General features: G+C 47.5%; 5 protein-coding genes across 5 annotated transcripts; 1 reads left to right on the forward strand and 4 right to left on the reverse strand.

Annotated features, from left to right (window-relative positions):
• Positions 1–867: 867 nt before the first annotated feature.
• Positions 868–2,053, reverse strand: N7516_006621 (uncharacterized protein; the record flags this gene model as incomplete). The annotated part of the gene is made up of 2 exons (XM_057219341.1): positions 868–1,575; positions 1,991–2,053. The coding sequence occupies 2 exons, from the start codon at positions 2,051–2,053 to the stop codon at positions 868–870; spliced, it is 771 nt and encodes a 256-aa protein (XP_057073432.1).
• Positions 2,054–2,417: 364 nt separating this feature from the next.
• N7516_006622 (kinase-like domain-containing protein) lies at positions 2,418–3,740 on the reverse strand (the record flags this gene model as incomplete). Its single annotated transcript, XM_057219342.1, has 2 exons — positions 2,418–3,187; positions 3,239–3,740. The coding sequence occupies 2 exons, from the start codon at positions 3,738–3,740 to the stop codon at positions 2,418–2,420; spliced, it is 1,272 nt and encodes a 423-aa protein (XP_057073433.1).
• Positions 3,741–6,330: 2,590 nt separating this feature from the next.
• On the forward strand, positions 6,331–8,020 carry N7516_006623 (sugar porter family MFS transporter; the record flags this gene model as incomplete). The annotated part of the gene is made up of 3 exons (XM_057219343.1): positions 6,331–6,425; positions 6,491–6,856; positions 6,922–8,020. 3 exons carry the CDS (start codon positions 6,331–6,333, stop codon positions 8,018–8,020), a joined length of 1,560 nt encoding a protein of 519 aa, XP_057073434.1.
• A 777-nt stretch (positions 8,021–8,797) lies between these two features.
• Positions 8,798–9,471, reverse strand: N7516_006624 (uncharacterized protein; the record flags this gene model as incomplete). Its single annotated transcript, XM_057219344.1, has 3 exons — positions 8,798–8,888; positions 8,947–9,175; positions 9,255–9,471. The coding sequence occupies 3 exons, from the start codon at positions 9,469–9,471 to the stop codon at positions 8,798–8,800; spliced, it is 537 nt and encodes a 178-aa protein (XP_057073435.1).
• A 1,322-nt stretch (positions 9,472–10,793) lies between these two features.
• N7516_006625 (MFS transporter) lies at positions 10,794–12,516 on the reverse strand (the record flags this gene model as incomplete). Its single annotated transcript, XM_057219345.1, has 4 exons — positions 10,794–11,039; positions 11,102–11,758; positions 11,815–12,193; positions 12,335–12,516. The coding sequence occupies 4 exons, from the start codon at positions 12,514–12,516 to the stop codon at positions 10,794–10,796; spliced, it is 1,464 nt and encodes a 487-aa protein (XP_057073436.1).
• Between the last annotated feature and the right edge of the window lie 55 nt (positions 12,517–12,571).

Genomic DNA, 12,571 nt, shown 5'->3' on the forward strand with positions numbered 1-12,571 from the left:
AAAGTGATAAAATTCTGCCGAGCATAGCAACAACGAAGATATTAAATGGATATCGAGCAGCATGGGAATACAAAAACTGACGATAACGAAGGTGGATCAGCTTGGGTGGGCTTGCGGGGGGTGAGAGTGGAGCGAGGAGCTGGAGATCGACCTGAGACATGGGAAAATGTTGGACTTGAATGAATCCCAGAATCTCTCAGACTAGACAATGTTAGTGACAAATTTCGCGCGCAATTACTATCGACACACGATGTCCGGTGCACTTCACTGGCTTTGTTGATCAACGGACCATCTTGTCAAGATTTCAACGTTAATATCCGCTCCCGCGGATGCCGCCAGTTTCATCAATGACCATCCAACCTAGGCACGTGGCTTCGACCGGTGTACTATGAGTCTATATAGCAACCGTAGTAGAAATACTGCGCACTCGTACCCCTTCGTCAAAGTCGCCCCAACAAAAGGCTTTAGATTGACCCCAATCTCTTTTCAGCGACAAAAGTACATCATCTTGATACTTAGACCTCGAGGGAACTATTCCATTCGGAAATTCATTGTGAAAATATAGCACAGATGATATATTCATCCCTCCAAAATGGAATATAGTCATTGCCTTAGTACAATGAAATGGGGGAGATAGATGTCCGTCGTAGAGTCGAGGCCACATCGGGAATTATATGGAAATTATAAGCTCAGAATACAACAGAGCAGGCTTTGCAGTCAATTCAACCTGGTGGCAGCACCTGCAGCTGCGGTTGTAGCCGATGTGTCTTGGATATCTATAAACCACAATTGGAGAGCAGTAGTCAAAACGACGATCTCCCAATTTTCTCCCATGGTACCAGTCAAACCAGCGCCCATAAAGGCGAATCAAAACCCTTTGGTCATGCTCCAAGAAGCGTTGTGTGCGATGAGAGCCACAATCTCTAATCCATCGCTTGTATAACCCCGGGCGCGCTCCTTTCTGCTCCCGGCTACATTGTTCACCGGTCCTGTCAACCGCACCAATTTCCATCCATATGAAAAACCGACAGGTTCTTTGATTTCGTTGCCATGGCTGTTACGCCACTCAAACCTCCCCCGTGCTGTTCCTTTTGGACCCACGGATATTTCGAACATGTGGCTAGGTGAAAAGTGCTTCAACGGTCCGCCGGGAACGACCTGTTCCACGGTGGAGTCTTGATGCTGAGACCCTGGACGAAGTGGGAGTGTGATAACGACGGGTCTGCTCCTTCCCCATCTGTCACTCTGAGCCATTGCCATTAATGGGTGCTTGTTAGTTGGACCATCGTGTAACATGATGGTAGTTTTGTTATTGAAGACAACCGCGTATAGCTTTTCGTCCGCGGTCGGCCCAAGATGAAATGTGGTTGTAAGTTTCCATTGAAAGTATCCGTTCATGGCAGATGGTAATTTGGCCGTTGCTGATGTGCTGATATCTTCACATGCAGTATAGGATGGTATCTCATATTGGGGCGTTTGAGCCGCAGACTGCGGGTCGTACTCTGTGTAAGGTGGTGGTAAGCCGTCGAGTGGATCACTTGGGGTTGAAAGAGATGAGAGATGGTAAATTGGTCGCTGTGCCCTTTATATGAAATTAGCGGAGAGAAGGAAGGGAAGGGGGAAATGAAGAAATTGAGAATTCGCGGGATGTAGCCCCCCCCCACACACACATTTTGACCCCCAACGCCACAGGCGTCAGACTTCCCGATATTGTTCCATCACTTGTTAAATCGTGAGATTTATTTCCTCTATATATTAGCGACGGGGTTAGGGAGAGTACCAGAAAATAGTGTCTCTTACACTGATCCTATGCTACCTGACCGTTAGCTTCAACTCGACGTTTTCTTGCATCCTGTTGCGTTTGTAAGGGGAAAGAGACAGGGCTATTCATTATTCATCTTAGAGACAGAATGTGTAAAAAATGTAAAAAATTGCTTTGTGACGGAGATTTGGACTTAATAGAACTCCCACATGCACCTGATATATTTACCTGGAAGCATTGACCCAGAAGCATCATGGCATTTTGCGGGGCATGCAACCCTAGTATCTCCATCTCGTAGAAATGTTACAATAATATATTTCGATATATTGGGACCACGGCACCGCTGGTCGGATGTCGTATTTGACCCCAAAAGTTAATAGGATGCCCTATAGCTCATTCCTTGAAAACTGATCTACACAAGAAATATCCGACCTAGGATAAAGCAAGGGCTGGTTCCCAAGGTTACATCAGACGTCTGGGATCCGAACAAATAATTGGCTTCATGGATATTGTAACTATTGTAGTCACTTGTGAAGCTAAGGATCAAACTATGGGTGAGTGGGATCTACTGGCATACAAAGGGTTGGAATAAGGCATTTACAATACAGTGTATTTCTTTTGTACTTATGAGACCAGCCCTGGAGGCACAGATGGATTATTTACTGTTCCTGCAACTCTTCATGTCAGGTAACACCCATTTAACCATCCACTCGGATTCCAGAACCTCCTCGATTGTTGGTCGTTCTTCCGGTTGAAATGTCAGCATCCGACGGATGAGATCGAGAATAGCCTGTTTTTCCTCCTCTCCAAATACCCCCCTTTGGAGCTTTCGTCGATAGTCCTGCACACCTCGCTCAAACGCCTGTTCAAGCTCGGGCCATATCTCCCGCCCTTCCGTTGGATGTCCATCTTGATCAAAGAATTCTCCACGTTCCTCCCAGCGATCCCACCAACTCCTAGGCATCGGCCCTAGCACGTCGATATGCTGGGAGACCATCTCATCCTCTGTAATATATTCATTACTAAATATTGCCTTCATGCCCAATATCTCCCAAATTGCCACTGCCAGACTCCAGATATCCGCCGAGTATAAGAGAGGGGCCCGCGGTTCGAATCTAGCTTCTGGAGGCCGTACTGCAAGTGGTGCGTGACAGTCCTCTCCTCGGCGAATTTCTGATGACGGGGAATATGACTCGCCAAAATCGCTGAGGAGTACTTGTGCATCATTCAGTTTGAACTCATCCGCGTCCATGCCCAGGTACAGCGGAATTACTGCTTTTGGTGGAACGTTCGGTGGGAGCGGCTTTCCGTTTCGGAGCGTAATGGGGACGGTCTCTGGTTCGCCATATTTCTCGTAAAACTGTTTGACGGATAGATGGTTGAAGCTGGATGGAAGTTTGACCAAAATATTGCGGAGGTGGATATCTGTCACAACATATTAGCTACAATATCAAGAACCAAAGGATAGCAACAAACCTCCATGAACGTATCCACATGAATGCATATGGGAGACAGCCATCGCCACTCCACCGACTAACGCTCGTGCGACATCGAGGGGAAACAAACAGCTAAACGACACCTCTCTCAGATTGCATCGTGCAGGAACCATCGTGTAGCATGTATGAGCCCCATTAAGTCCACGAACCTCGAATTCATCCAGAGGAGATGGAATCGCATCGTGACCGGGATGTACAGATGAAGCAGAGAGAGTTCGGAGACACTTCATCTCCTGGGAGAGTGAATTTGCAATCCCAACCTTGACGGCGACATAATCATCCTGGTATCTGTCCTGCGCAAGCCAAACAGTTGAATAACCCCCAAAGCCCAGCTTGTCCACGATGCGGTAGCGGTCATGGAGCACATCGCCAATCATGATTGGATGGTAGCCTTCGGGCTTGTATTTTTCAAGGTGTTCAGCGCCATTGATCCAGTTGTACTCAAAGGGATGGTCATCTGCATCGTCCTGGCAGCGCGACATTGCCGTGGAGCTGAAGCTTAACTGGGGAAGCGAACCAAGTTTAAGCTTCCAAAAGCGACAGGCAGATGATAATGGAGTTGAGTGCTGAAAGTGTTTTGAGAAAAAACAAGGATTGGGAGGAGTGGTTATTCTGATGTATCGCACCATGATAATAGCATCTGTTGGTTGTCGCCTGGTTGTTGGTTCAGGATTAACGGTTCTATATATCCCGTTTGGTTTGTTGTGATATTCCGCGAATCTACTGCTTGGTGGACCTATTATTGAGCTCGTCATAACATAAACTTGATTACGTAAATTTTCGACGCATCTCTCCTATATAATATTATTTATAAACCTCTGGGCTTTCTCCTTCAAAGTTGGGCCAGCGTATATCTGATGATGCCTTTCGTTTCATGAACTATGAGAACTCTCGCATCAAAGATGTACGTCAGCAAAACGCTACGTTTCCACGAAGCGTGTATATATCGCAGACTCAAGCTACTCTGCGAAAAGACCACAATTTTTGCACCAAAAGCCACACACAATCGTGTCCTTTTCGTCGTCACCCACATTTACTCCGTATTGAGCTAGCAGCTACCATGGCCTTACCTCAGCGGTTTCTCGGAGTATTGCTTGACGGCTTTGAGTACATGTATACTTTTTCTGTCACAATTCGTTCCGGAGTATCTATTTCTAGTGGGGAGAGCGCTCAACACCAGCCTTTACTGGACAAGGAACCACAACTCTCACGTAAGATAAATGTGCCACTGTCAGCGTGATCGCCAAAGTGCAGCCTTGTAAAGCTTGTGAAATCTAAAGAGCCATAAAAAATTCAGGTTAGGCCTACTCTTGTTAATCCGTACTCTCTTAATAAAGGATTGCTCGTGCAAGTGACCAGGTCTTCCAGGACAAAAGAAGCAATGGTAAAGATGGAGCTAGAGGAGTGCCGTAGGTACTCCGTATAGTGGCGTCAATTATGTGCTAGGCCTAGGGCACGACCCCAGATGAAGCTAGCAAATTTCAGGGGAAGATTTAAGCGGTTGGTTAAACACATTTTGACGGACCGGTTGTTCACAATCTGGACTGCATGGACTTTCAGCCTCGGAGCAACATTGTAAGTTGCAAATAATATGACGGATCACATTTTAGTACCGGCTAGTAAGCGAGCCGGAATCAGTTGCGAGGGGCACAAGGCGGGAAATGACACTAACAAGCATACACCTCAGGCTGTTATTTTATTTGATCTTTTCGATTCGGCAGGGGAAACTACTTACACCATATTTTGAGACTAGGAGTGCTAGGCATTTCGGTGCGTTTATCACCTGGTAAGAGGGGGAAAGAGGCAGGTGAAATTGAGGACGGCGGTAGTAGGATAAAGAAAACGAGTTTTAACGACTTAATCTTGGTGGTCAGCAATTGACGTGAGAAAAGAGCCCCTTTGTTTCCGGCTTTTACTCCGAGAGCCAAAGTCTGGTGTAATTTTTGAACCTGGTAAGCGTAGCCTTGATGGCCTGCTTGGCGCCTTAATTTGCGGCTTCGCAGGGTGCGCACTCAATCCTCCAGCCCCAACCGCAATGTGGCGCTTTACAGGTGTGCCAAGAGACTGGCGATAGACCTGGGGTTTGGCCGAGCCCCTGTGTAGAATTGGCCTAAGGGTGGTGCACCAGTCAGTTAGAATGGGAATTTGCTTCCAGAGTGTCGTGTGTTAGTCAGGTCGTACCATGGACGTGACTGTTTCTTGGTCTGACAAACAGGCCCCGAGGACGTTGTCTCATGGATGTGCCGTGTTACCGAATCATAACGGGAGAGGCGTGTTGCCAAGGAGAACTGACCGCCATCTGTCTCGCGATGGCGTCCATGGGTCCTAGGTAATTCAAGACTCTCGCAAGCCAAGATTGCAACTTCGACATTAACACAGAACGGCTGTCGACCCTCATTATGATTATGTTTGGTGGTTGATTCTCTGATGGTGCAAAATTTGGTTTGTATTTTACCTGTTCTGTGTTTCGTGGATAAAGGAGGGGGAACCAGCCAGGGACGTCCCTTCCACCAAGACCCTTGAACAAAATAGGCAAATGTCCGACATGTGATGATACCATGTGGCTTGAGGCGACACATGAAGTTACATACACTAGGGGGCTGGCCAGCATCTGACCACAAACTAATTTGATATTCAGCTGGTGATTGGTGACTTGATAGCTTTGAAGGTTCCAATACTGGCTTTGGCAGGGTAATATTGAAATGGAAAAGCCGTATTTTCTTAGTGTGTACTATAGCGTTTTTCTAAGTTTTTCTAGGTTCTCCGTACGGGGTCTCCCAACGGAGTACTCAACATTATACATCCGTTTATAGTAGCGATGCAACTATAATGCAGGTATTCCGGGGAACCCCAGATACGCCTTTCCCCCGCATCTCCACACCTCCGCGTTTGCCTTTAATGATTTTTGGGTTGCGCCCTTACCCATTTGGGCGTTTTACTGTTTTACTGTTTTATGGTTTTGTATTTTCTCAGTTTTGCTTCTTTTAAATTCCTCATTACTTCTTGTTTCTTTCCTTTTTCTTTCTTCTTTCTTCCTCCATCTCTCGTCTGACTTCCTTGCGGAACTTCATCATGGGTTACAAGATAACTAACATCTATGTCATCACCATGGTGGCCGTCATTGGCGGCGCACTATTCGGTTTTGATATTGCCTCTATGTCTGCCATGTAAGACTTCTCGTTCCTTAATGAGGTCAAGGTGAGGGATTATGATCGCTGACTATCTCTCACAGTCTTGGCACCCAGCAGTACAAGTGTTTCTTCAACCAAACTGGCACCAACTCGCAGGGGTTATGTGGTGGCCCTACCTCTGCCAATCAGGGTGGTATCTCAGCAGCCATGCCTGGTGGTTCCTGGGTTGGTGCTCTAGCTTCCGGTTTCGTGACCGACTATCTGGGTCGCCGTGGGGCCATCCGGTCTGGCTCGGTGATCTGGTGCATTGGTAGTGCCATCGTGTGTTCATCTTATGGAATAGCCCAGCTTGTCGTTGGCCGCTTCATCAACGGCCTTTCCGTCGGTATCCTCAGCGCCCAAGTCCCCGTCTATGTCGCCGAGTTAGCCCAGCCCAGTAAACGTGGCCAGGTCGTTGGAGCACAACAGTGGGCGATTACATGGGGTATCTTGATCATGTTCTACGTCTCATATGGCTGTAGTTTCATCAAAGGCCCCCTGCTTGGCGCACTCCATGGGGTTTGCAGATGGTTCCCGCCGTGCTGCTTTTCGGATTGGTCTTCTTGTTGCCGGAGAGTCCACGTTGGTTGGCCAAGAAGAATCGCTGGGACGAGGCTCACGAGGTTTTGGCTTCGGTCCATGCCAAAGGTGACCGAAATGCGCCCTTCGTGCAGGCAGAGCTACAAGAGATCCGTGAAATGGTCGAGTTTGAGCGCCAAAACAGCGATGCCACATACCTCGACCTTTTCAAGGGTCCCATGCTCTACCGAACCCACCTCGGTATGTTCACTCAGATTTGGTCGCAGCTTACTGGTATGAACGTCATGATGCTTTACATTACCTACGTCTTTGGTATGGCTGGGCTCACTGGAAACTCGAACCTTGTCGCATCCTCGATTCAGTACGTCATCAACGTGGTGATGACCATTCTAGCTTTGCTCTTCATTGATCGTTGGGGCCGCCGAACTCCCCTTTTGGTTGGTTCTACCCTCATGATGGTGTTCATGTTCGCCAACGCAGGAATAATGGCATCGTACGGCAGGCCAGCTCCACCGGGTGGTCTCAACCATACACCCGAACAGTCGTGGGATCTCTCCCACGCCCCCAAGGCTGCCAAGGGAGTGATCGCTTGCACGTATCTTTTCGTTGCCAGTTTCGCCCCAACCTGGGGTCCTGTCAGCTGGATCTACCCCCCTGAGCTCTACCCCCTTCGACTGCGTGGTAAGGCTGTCGCACTTTCGACATCGTCTAACTGGATCTTTAACTTTGCCCTATCCTACTTTGTCCCTCCCGCTTTTGAGAACATCAAATGGAAGGTTTATCTGGTCTTTGGGGTCTTTTGCTTCGCAATGACTGTTCATGTTTTCTTTGCCTTCCCTGAAACTGCTGGCAAAACCCTGGAGGAGGTCGAAACCATGTTTACCACCCCTGGTCTTACCCCCTGGAAGACCACTGTGCAGTACCATCATGTTCGCAGGCTAGAGCAGGGAGCGATTCAGTCAGACAAGACCGCCGATATTCACGCAGAGGAAGGAACCGCCCAAGGTCCCAAGTCCAGCGAGAAAGAGACCACTGTTTCGCAGATTGAATAGGTACTCGGTATCTATACCACGGTACAGCTAGAACCAGAGCTAGTACTTTGCCATTCAATGCGCCTTTTCCATTGCTTATGTGACCCCATGATTTACCATTAGGATGGATTGCTTTTTATCTTCCCCAGTTGTTGGGCTATTACCCCTCGATTTCCTAATCACAGCTTAACCACGAAATATCAATGGGGCCCCAATCCCTCTTGCTTTTGATTGTACTCAAATTGTAATTTGTATAAATCAGATGGATTAATCGTAGTCTCCAATACCATATTCCCAAGCCATTGTAAACCATGTTCCACTAGCGGTTTCTTGCTTTTGGTTTCAGTTTGTACTCTTATCCTACATCAGGAGTTTTGCTCGCAGGTTGCTGGTATGTCACTAGGTTACCCGATCGTGGCAATAGCCTGGAAGCATTTACCAGTAATTGATACTGGGTTAAGGGTTATAGGGGCGTACCATAGTAGCGCAAACAAAGCAAAGAGCCATGGCGTAGTCAATCTTGGTCAATGGATGTCATCCAGGGTCATCTCCTCCAGCTTTTAAGCAGTTGAGATAGATGATGGATGGGTAGACGTAAATAATGCCGCGGTCAAAAAACATGGCGATGAGGTTATTTGTAATTCCTAGGGATTGTTCTTTGTACCACCTTTGTCTATCGGATGTCTAACATCAAGTAATATCAAAGTCACGTCTTCTTTTTTAAGAAAAAATATATATACGGGGCGATTTGACCATAAGCGGTTAGAAGCACAAAGCCTGCTGTGGATACTATCGCATTTACTCGTCATCATCCAAACCAGGGCAATGCTCGCTGGTCTTTGCCGTTATTTCCTTGTAAGGACCTGGGAGGGTCCAGATAATATCGAAACTATATGAATGTTAGAGAAGATCGAGCGAAAACTATGACACGAGGGTTGAGGACTAACCTATCGTCCGGATAAGATGGTGCATCCTTGACTCCCAAGGTTTCCGCAATATCCGTCAGTGCATCGTGCTCCCAGCAAATCAGTATATTGGCTAAGCCCTTTCCATCGTATCCATCAACCACATCCTTGACACAATCTGGGTCATCCCGACCGCAAGACGTATCAACAGTGAGGCCGAGATCTTTAGCGAGTGGCTCAACGGTGTCATGGGGACGGGCGCGTTTACCATCTGTCCCGTTCACATTAGCCCCCAGTCTAGTCTATGATAATGTGCACCGAAGCCGCACGGGGACAGGATGTGATCATACTGCTCTTGGGCGTCTGCGCCATAATGTGGGTAATGTTGTACTCAGAATTCTTGCCGAAAACTTCGCGAAGGCATTGTGCACGCTCGAGCCCTTGTGAATTCAGTCCATTTCCTCCATCACTGGGTTTCTCTCCGTGTCGAATGAGGTAGACTGTGGGATCGCGTGCTGTTGCAAGAGAAGCAATAGCTAGTATACCGTAAGGCAAAAATCCGAACATGATGCTGAATTACTTGGAAATGGTATAAAGAGGGATATTTACCTCGCAGTAACCTTGGGAGCAACACACTTATATATAAGACACCTAGGTAACTACCTAGGTACCTAGGTACATAGTCTAACCCCCACCTGGGCACGCTATAATAATAGCACTTGGCCAACCATTTTCGTGATCGGCAACCCATGAAACGTTCCTGGGTTTTGATTGGCTGGTCATTGGGACTAGACCTTATGGGGGAAATAGCCCCACATGGCCCCGGATCTGAGCCAATACAATATACTCGGACAGTCAGACTGTCAGAGTAGCATTGAACTGATAGTTAGTTGCTTCACTTACTGCAAGTGGAAACTCCTATTTTCCGTATTGTATCTTGCATATCTTGCATTCCTTCAATGAAAAGATAAGCAACATCATCCCGAAATAGACATCATAGTCCACCCCGCGATTCCCACCTCTCCCAGTTTCCTCCGAAAGCTGCACGGTTCCAAACTAAGGAAATGGGTGAATATATATACCTCTACCATATCTGTTAACATCCGGTTGTGGTAACCCTTTTTTATTTGAGCATGTGAATGGAGGGTTTCTGAAAAGTTTCATGTTCTCCTCACTGATTGCACTGTTGGTCCCCACGTAGAGTAAGTACCTGGCACGCAAAAAAGCTTTACAGAACACACAAGCTGAAGAGACATGGTAAGGTACACCCGGGAATTAGACATATGTGCTCTCTTGCCAAACTGAATGGGACTCGATTATATACAAACACTATATTACGGCAGCCAAGAGTAGATAGATCCAGCAGTGACGCTTGGTAGGTACAACCAAAACAGGATCTGCCGGTAGAGTTAAGTTAGTGCACCACTTATATTGTGGAGATGAACAATAATACCGATGTACTATCTTATTGCTAGGTCGTGAAATTCCGAGTAGAACAGAATAATTACAAATGTACTAAACGTCTTGCGGAATATGGTTCTGGAAAGGTTGTACATAGTGGCTCACCGTGGGGACCAGGTGTTGGAGCATCATCCCAAATATGTTTGCTTGTTTGCTTGATTGCTTGCTTGCTACAGACTGAGCCTTTGTTTAGATGGTTTTACCAGGGTATATAAACCCCTGGATTTCTAGTTACAATCGATTATGATTCTTCGTCTGCTTTCTCCCCACCCCACCCCAGTATTTACTACAACAACTCTAATTAATTAGTCCATCGGCGATTTTCACTTTTTCCTGAACGCAGTCTCAAAGCAAATATTAAATGATATTATCCTTGTCTCCGAAGCGAAGGCAAACACACTGGTTGGAAGCCCCCAAGTTAATCTAGTCTATGCGCTCGCCTTCGTACGGAGCTGCTCTCCATACTTGTAAAAGAGGACAGGCGCTGGAACGAACGCCAACGCTATGAACCCCAACAAGGAATTTCCCCATCCATAGTTCAGACTGCTATACATCGCGGGCCCGGCAAGTGGCAAGAATGTGCTGGAAATGTACCGAAGTAGGTTGTTGGCTCCCAAGGCTGATGCCGCGGCCTCAGACCCGAAGACATCGATCAGGTACAGTTGTGCAGGTGTCTAAATTGAAACATATTAGCAACAAAAATTGAGGCTGTGGCCATCAAGTAGAGAAAGCTTACAATAACGAAGAACGCACCAAAGCCCATCAAACTTGTGCCAAGAATGGGAACGAACCAATGGACTTTGTAGTATGCCGTCCAGCCATAGAGGAACAACCCTCCGGCCACGAACGGACTAAACCAGATCATGAGAAGAAGACGATACTCAGGGCGGGGTTGGTGCACGCCGTCAGCTTTCATGCGTGCCGCCTGAACACGACCGTTCAGCAAGTTGAAAAGCACCATGCTAATCACTAGCGCCACACCGAGTCCGAGATACGTGAGCCCCGAAATGGAGGTCGAGAACCCGTACTGGCCCTCGAAGACAGTGGTAAATGTAGTGAAAAGCAAATACATCACACCAAACACCAGTGCCACGTAAAGGGAGATCACGAAGAGAATGGGCGACCGCACAAGAAGCATTATCGGACGGACCAGTACCTGTAGGAGGACTTGGCGGGGCGACAAGGTGCTGTCTAATTTCGAGCGCCAATTGGAATTGCCCGTACTAGCACGAAGATAAGCGGCCTTCCGCTCTAGTAGTACCTTGGGGTGTGTTTCTCGCAGAACAAGCACAGAAGTGCACCCGAAAAATACGCCTAGAATGGCAAGAAGCCAAAATGTCCAACGCCAGCCCTTACCAGCTGCCACAAAGCCCCCAATTACGGGACCGAGCACCTAAATGAGCGAGATTAGTTTTGCTTTAGACTTAGCAGACCGAAGATGACACTTACTGGCCCCGCAAGTGGACCCATACTAAACAATGCCATAGCGACCGCCCGTTGCTGCACGCTAGTAATGTCCGCAATAGTTCCCCCGCCCAATGCCATTGGAGTGCCGCCTGCACATCCCGAGATAAATCGAAAGACCATGAATTGGGCTGTAGTCTTACTTAAAGCGTTACCAATAATAAAGGCGACAAATATGCTCGTGGCAGCGTGGTACACGGGCACCCGGCCGTACATCTCACTCAATGGTGACATGAACATAGGGCCAATAGCAAGGCCGAGAACATAGAGCGTTACAGTGAGCGTGCTGACAACTGTAGAAGTGATGTGGAGATCGGCGGCGATATCCTTTGCCCCGGGTGCACACATTGTGGGGGCCATGTTGCTTTTCAATAATAAGTAAGCAATTGTCATATAAGGCAAATAAGAACTGTTGGATATAGGGGGTAAGAGACAAGGGCATAGAAAGCACGGCATACAGTCGCTTCGATCTACGAGGAAGTAGGCACGGAGTACTGAAACATACGTAATCAAGGCCAATATCGAAATGATAACAACGTGCCCCCATCTTTTGCGTGATGACCAGTTTCGAGGATTCCCACGGTCCTCAGGTCCGTCCCAGTCGATGATCATAGAGTCGTCCTTCTTTTCTAGACCAACCTCCAGTTGGCTTGGGGCGATGTCGGTGGAGCTTAGGGTGGAAGACATCCTTACGACAAGGTGTGAAATAATGTCAAAATAAAATGCTATCTGTAAGTCTCTT

The sequence above is a fragment of the Penicillium verrucosum genome (genome assembly GCF_028828655.1).
Source record: "Penicillium verrucosum strain IBT 35672 chromosome Unknown utg000002l_segment0_segment0, whole genome shotgun sequence".
NCBI lineage: Eukaryota > Fungi > Ascomycota > Eurotiomycetes > Eurotiales > Aspergillaceae > Penicillium > Penicillium verrucosum.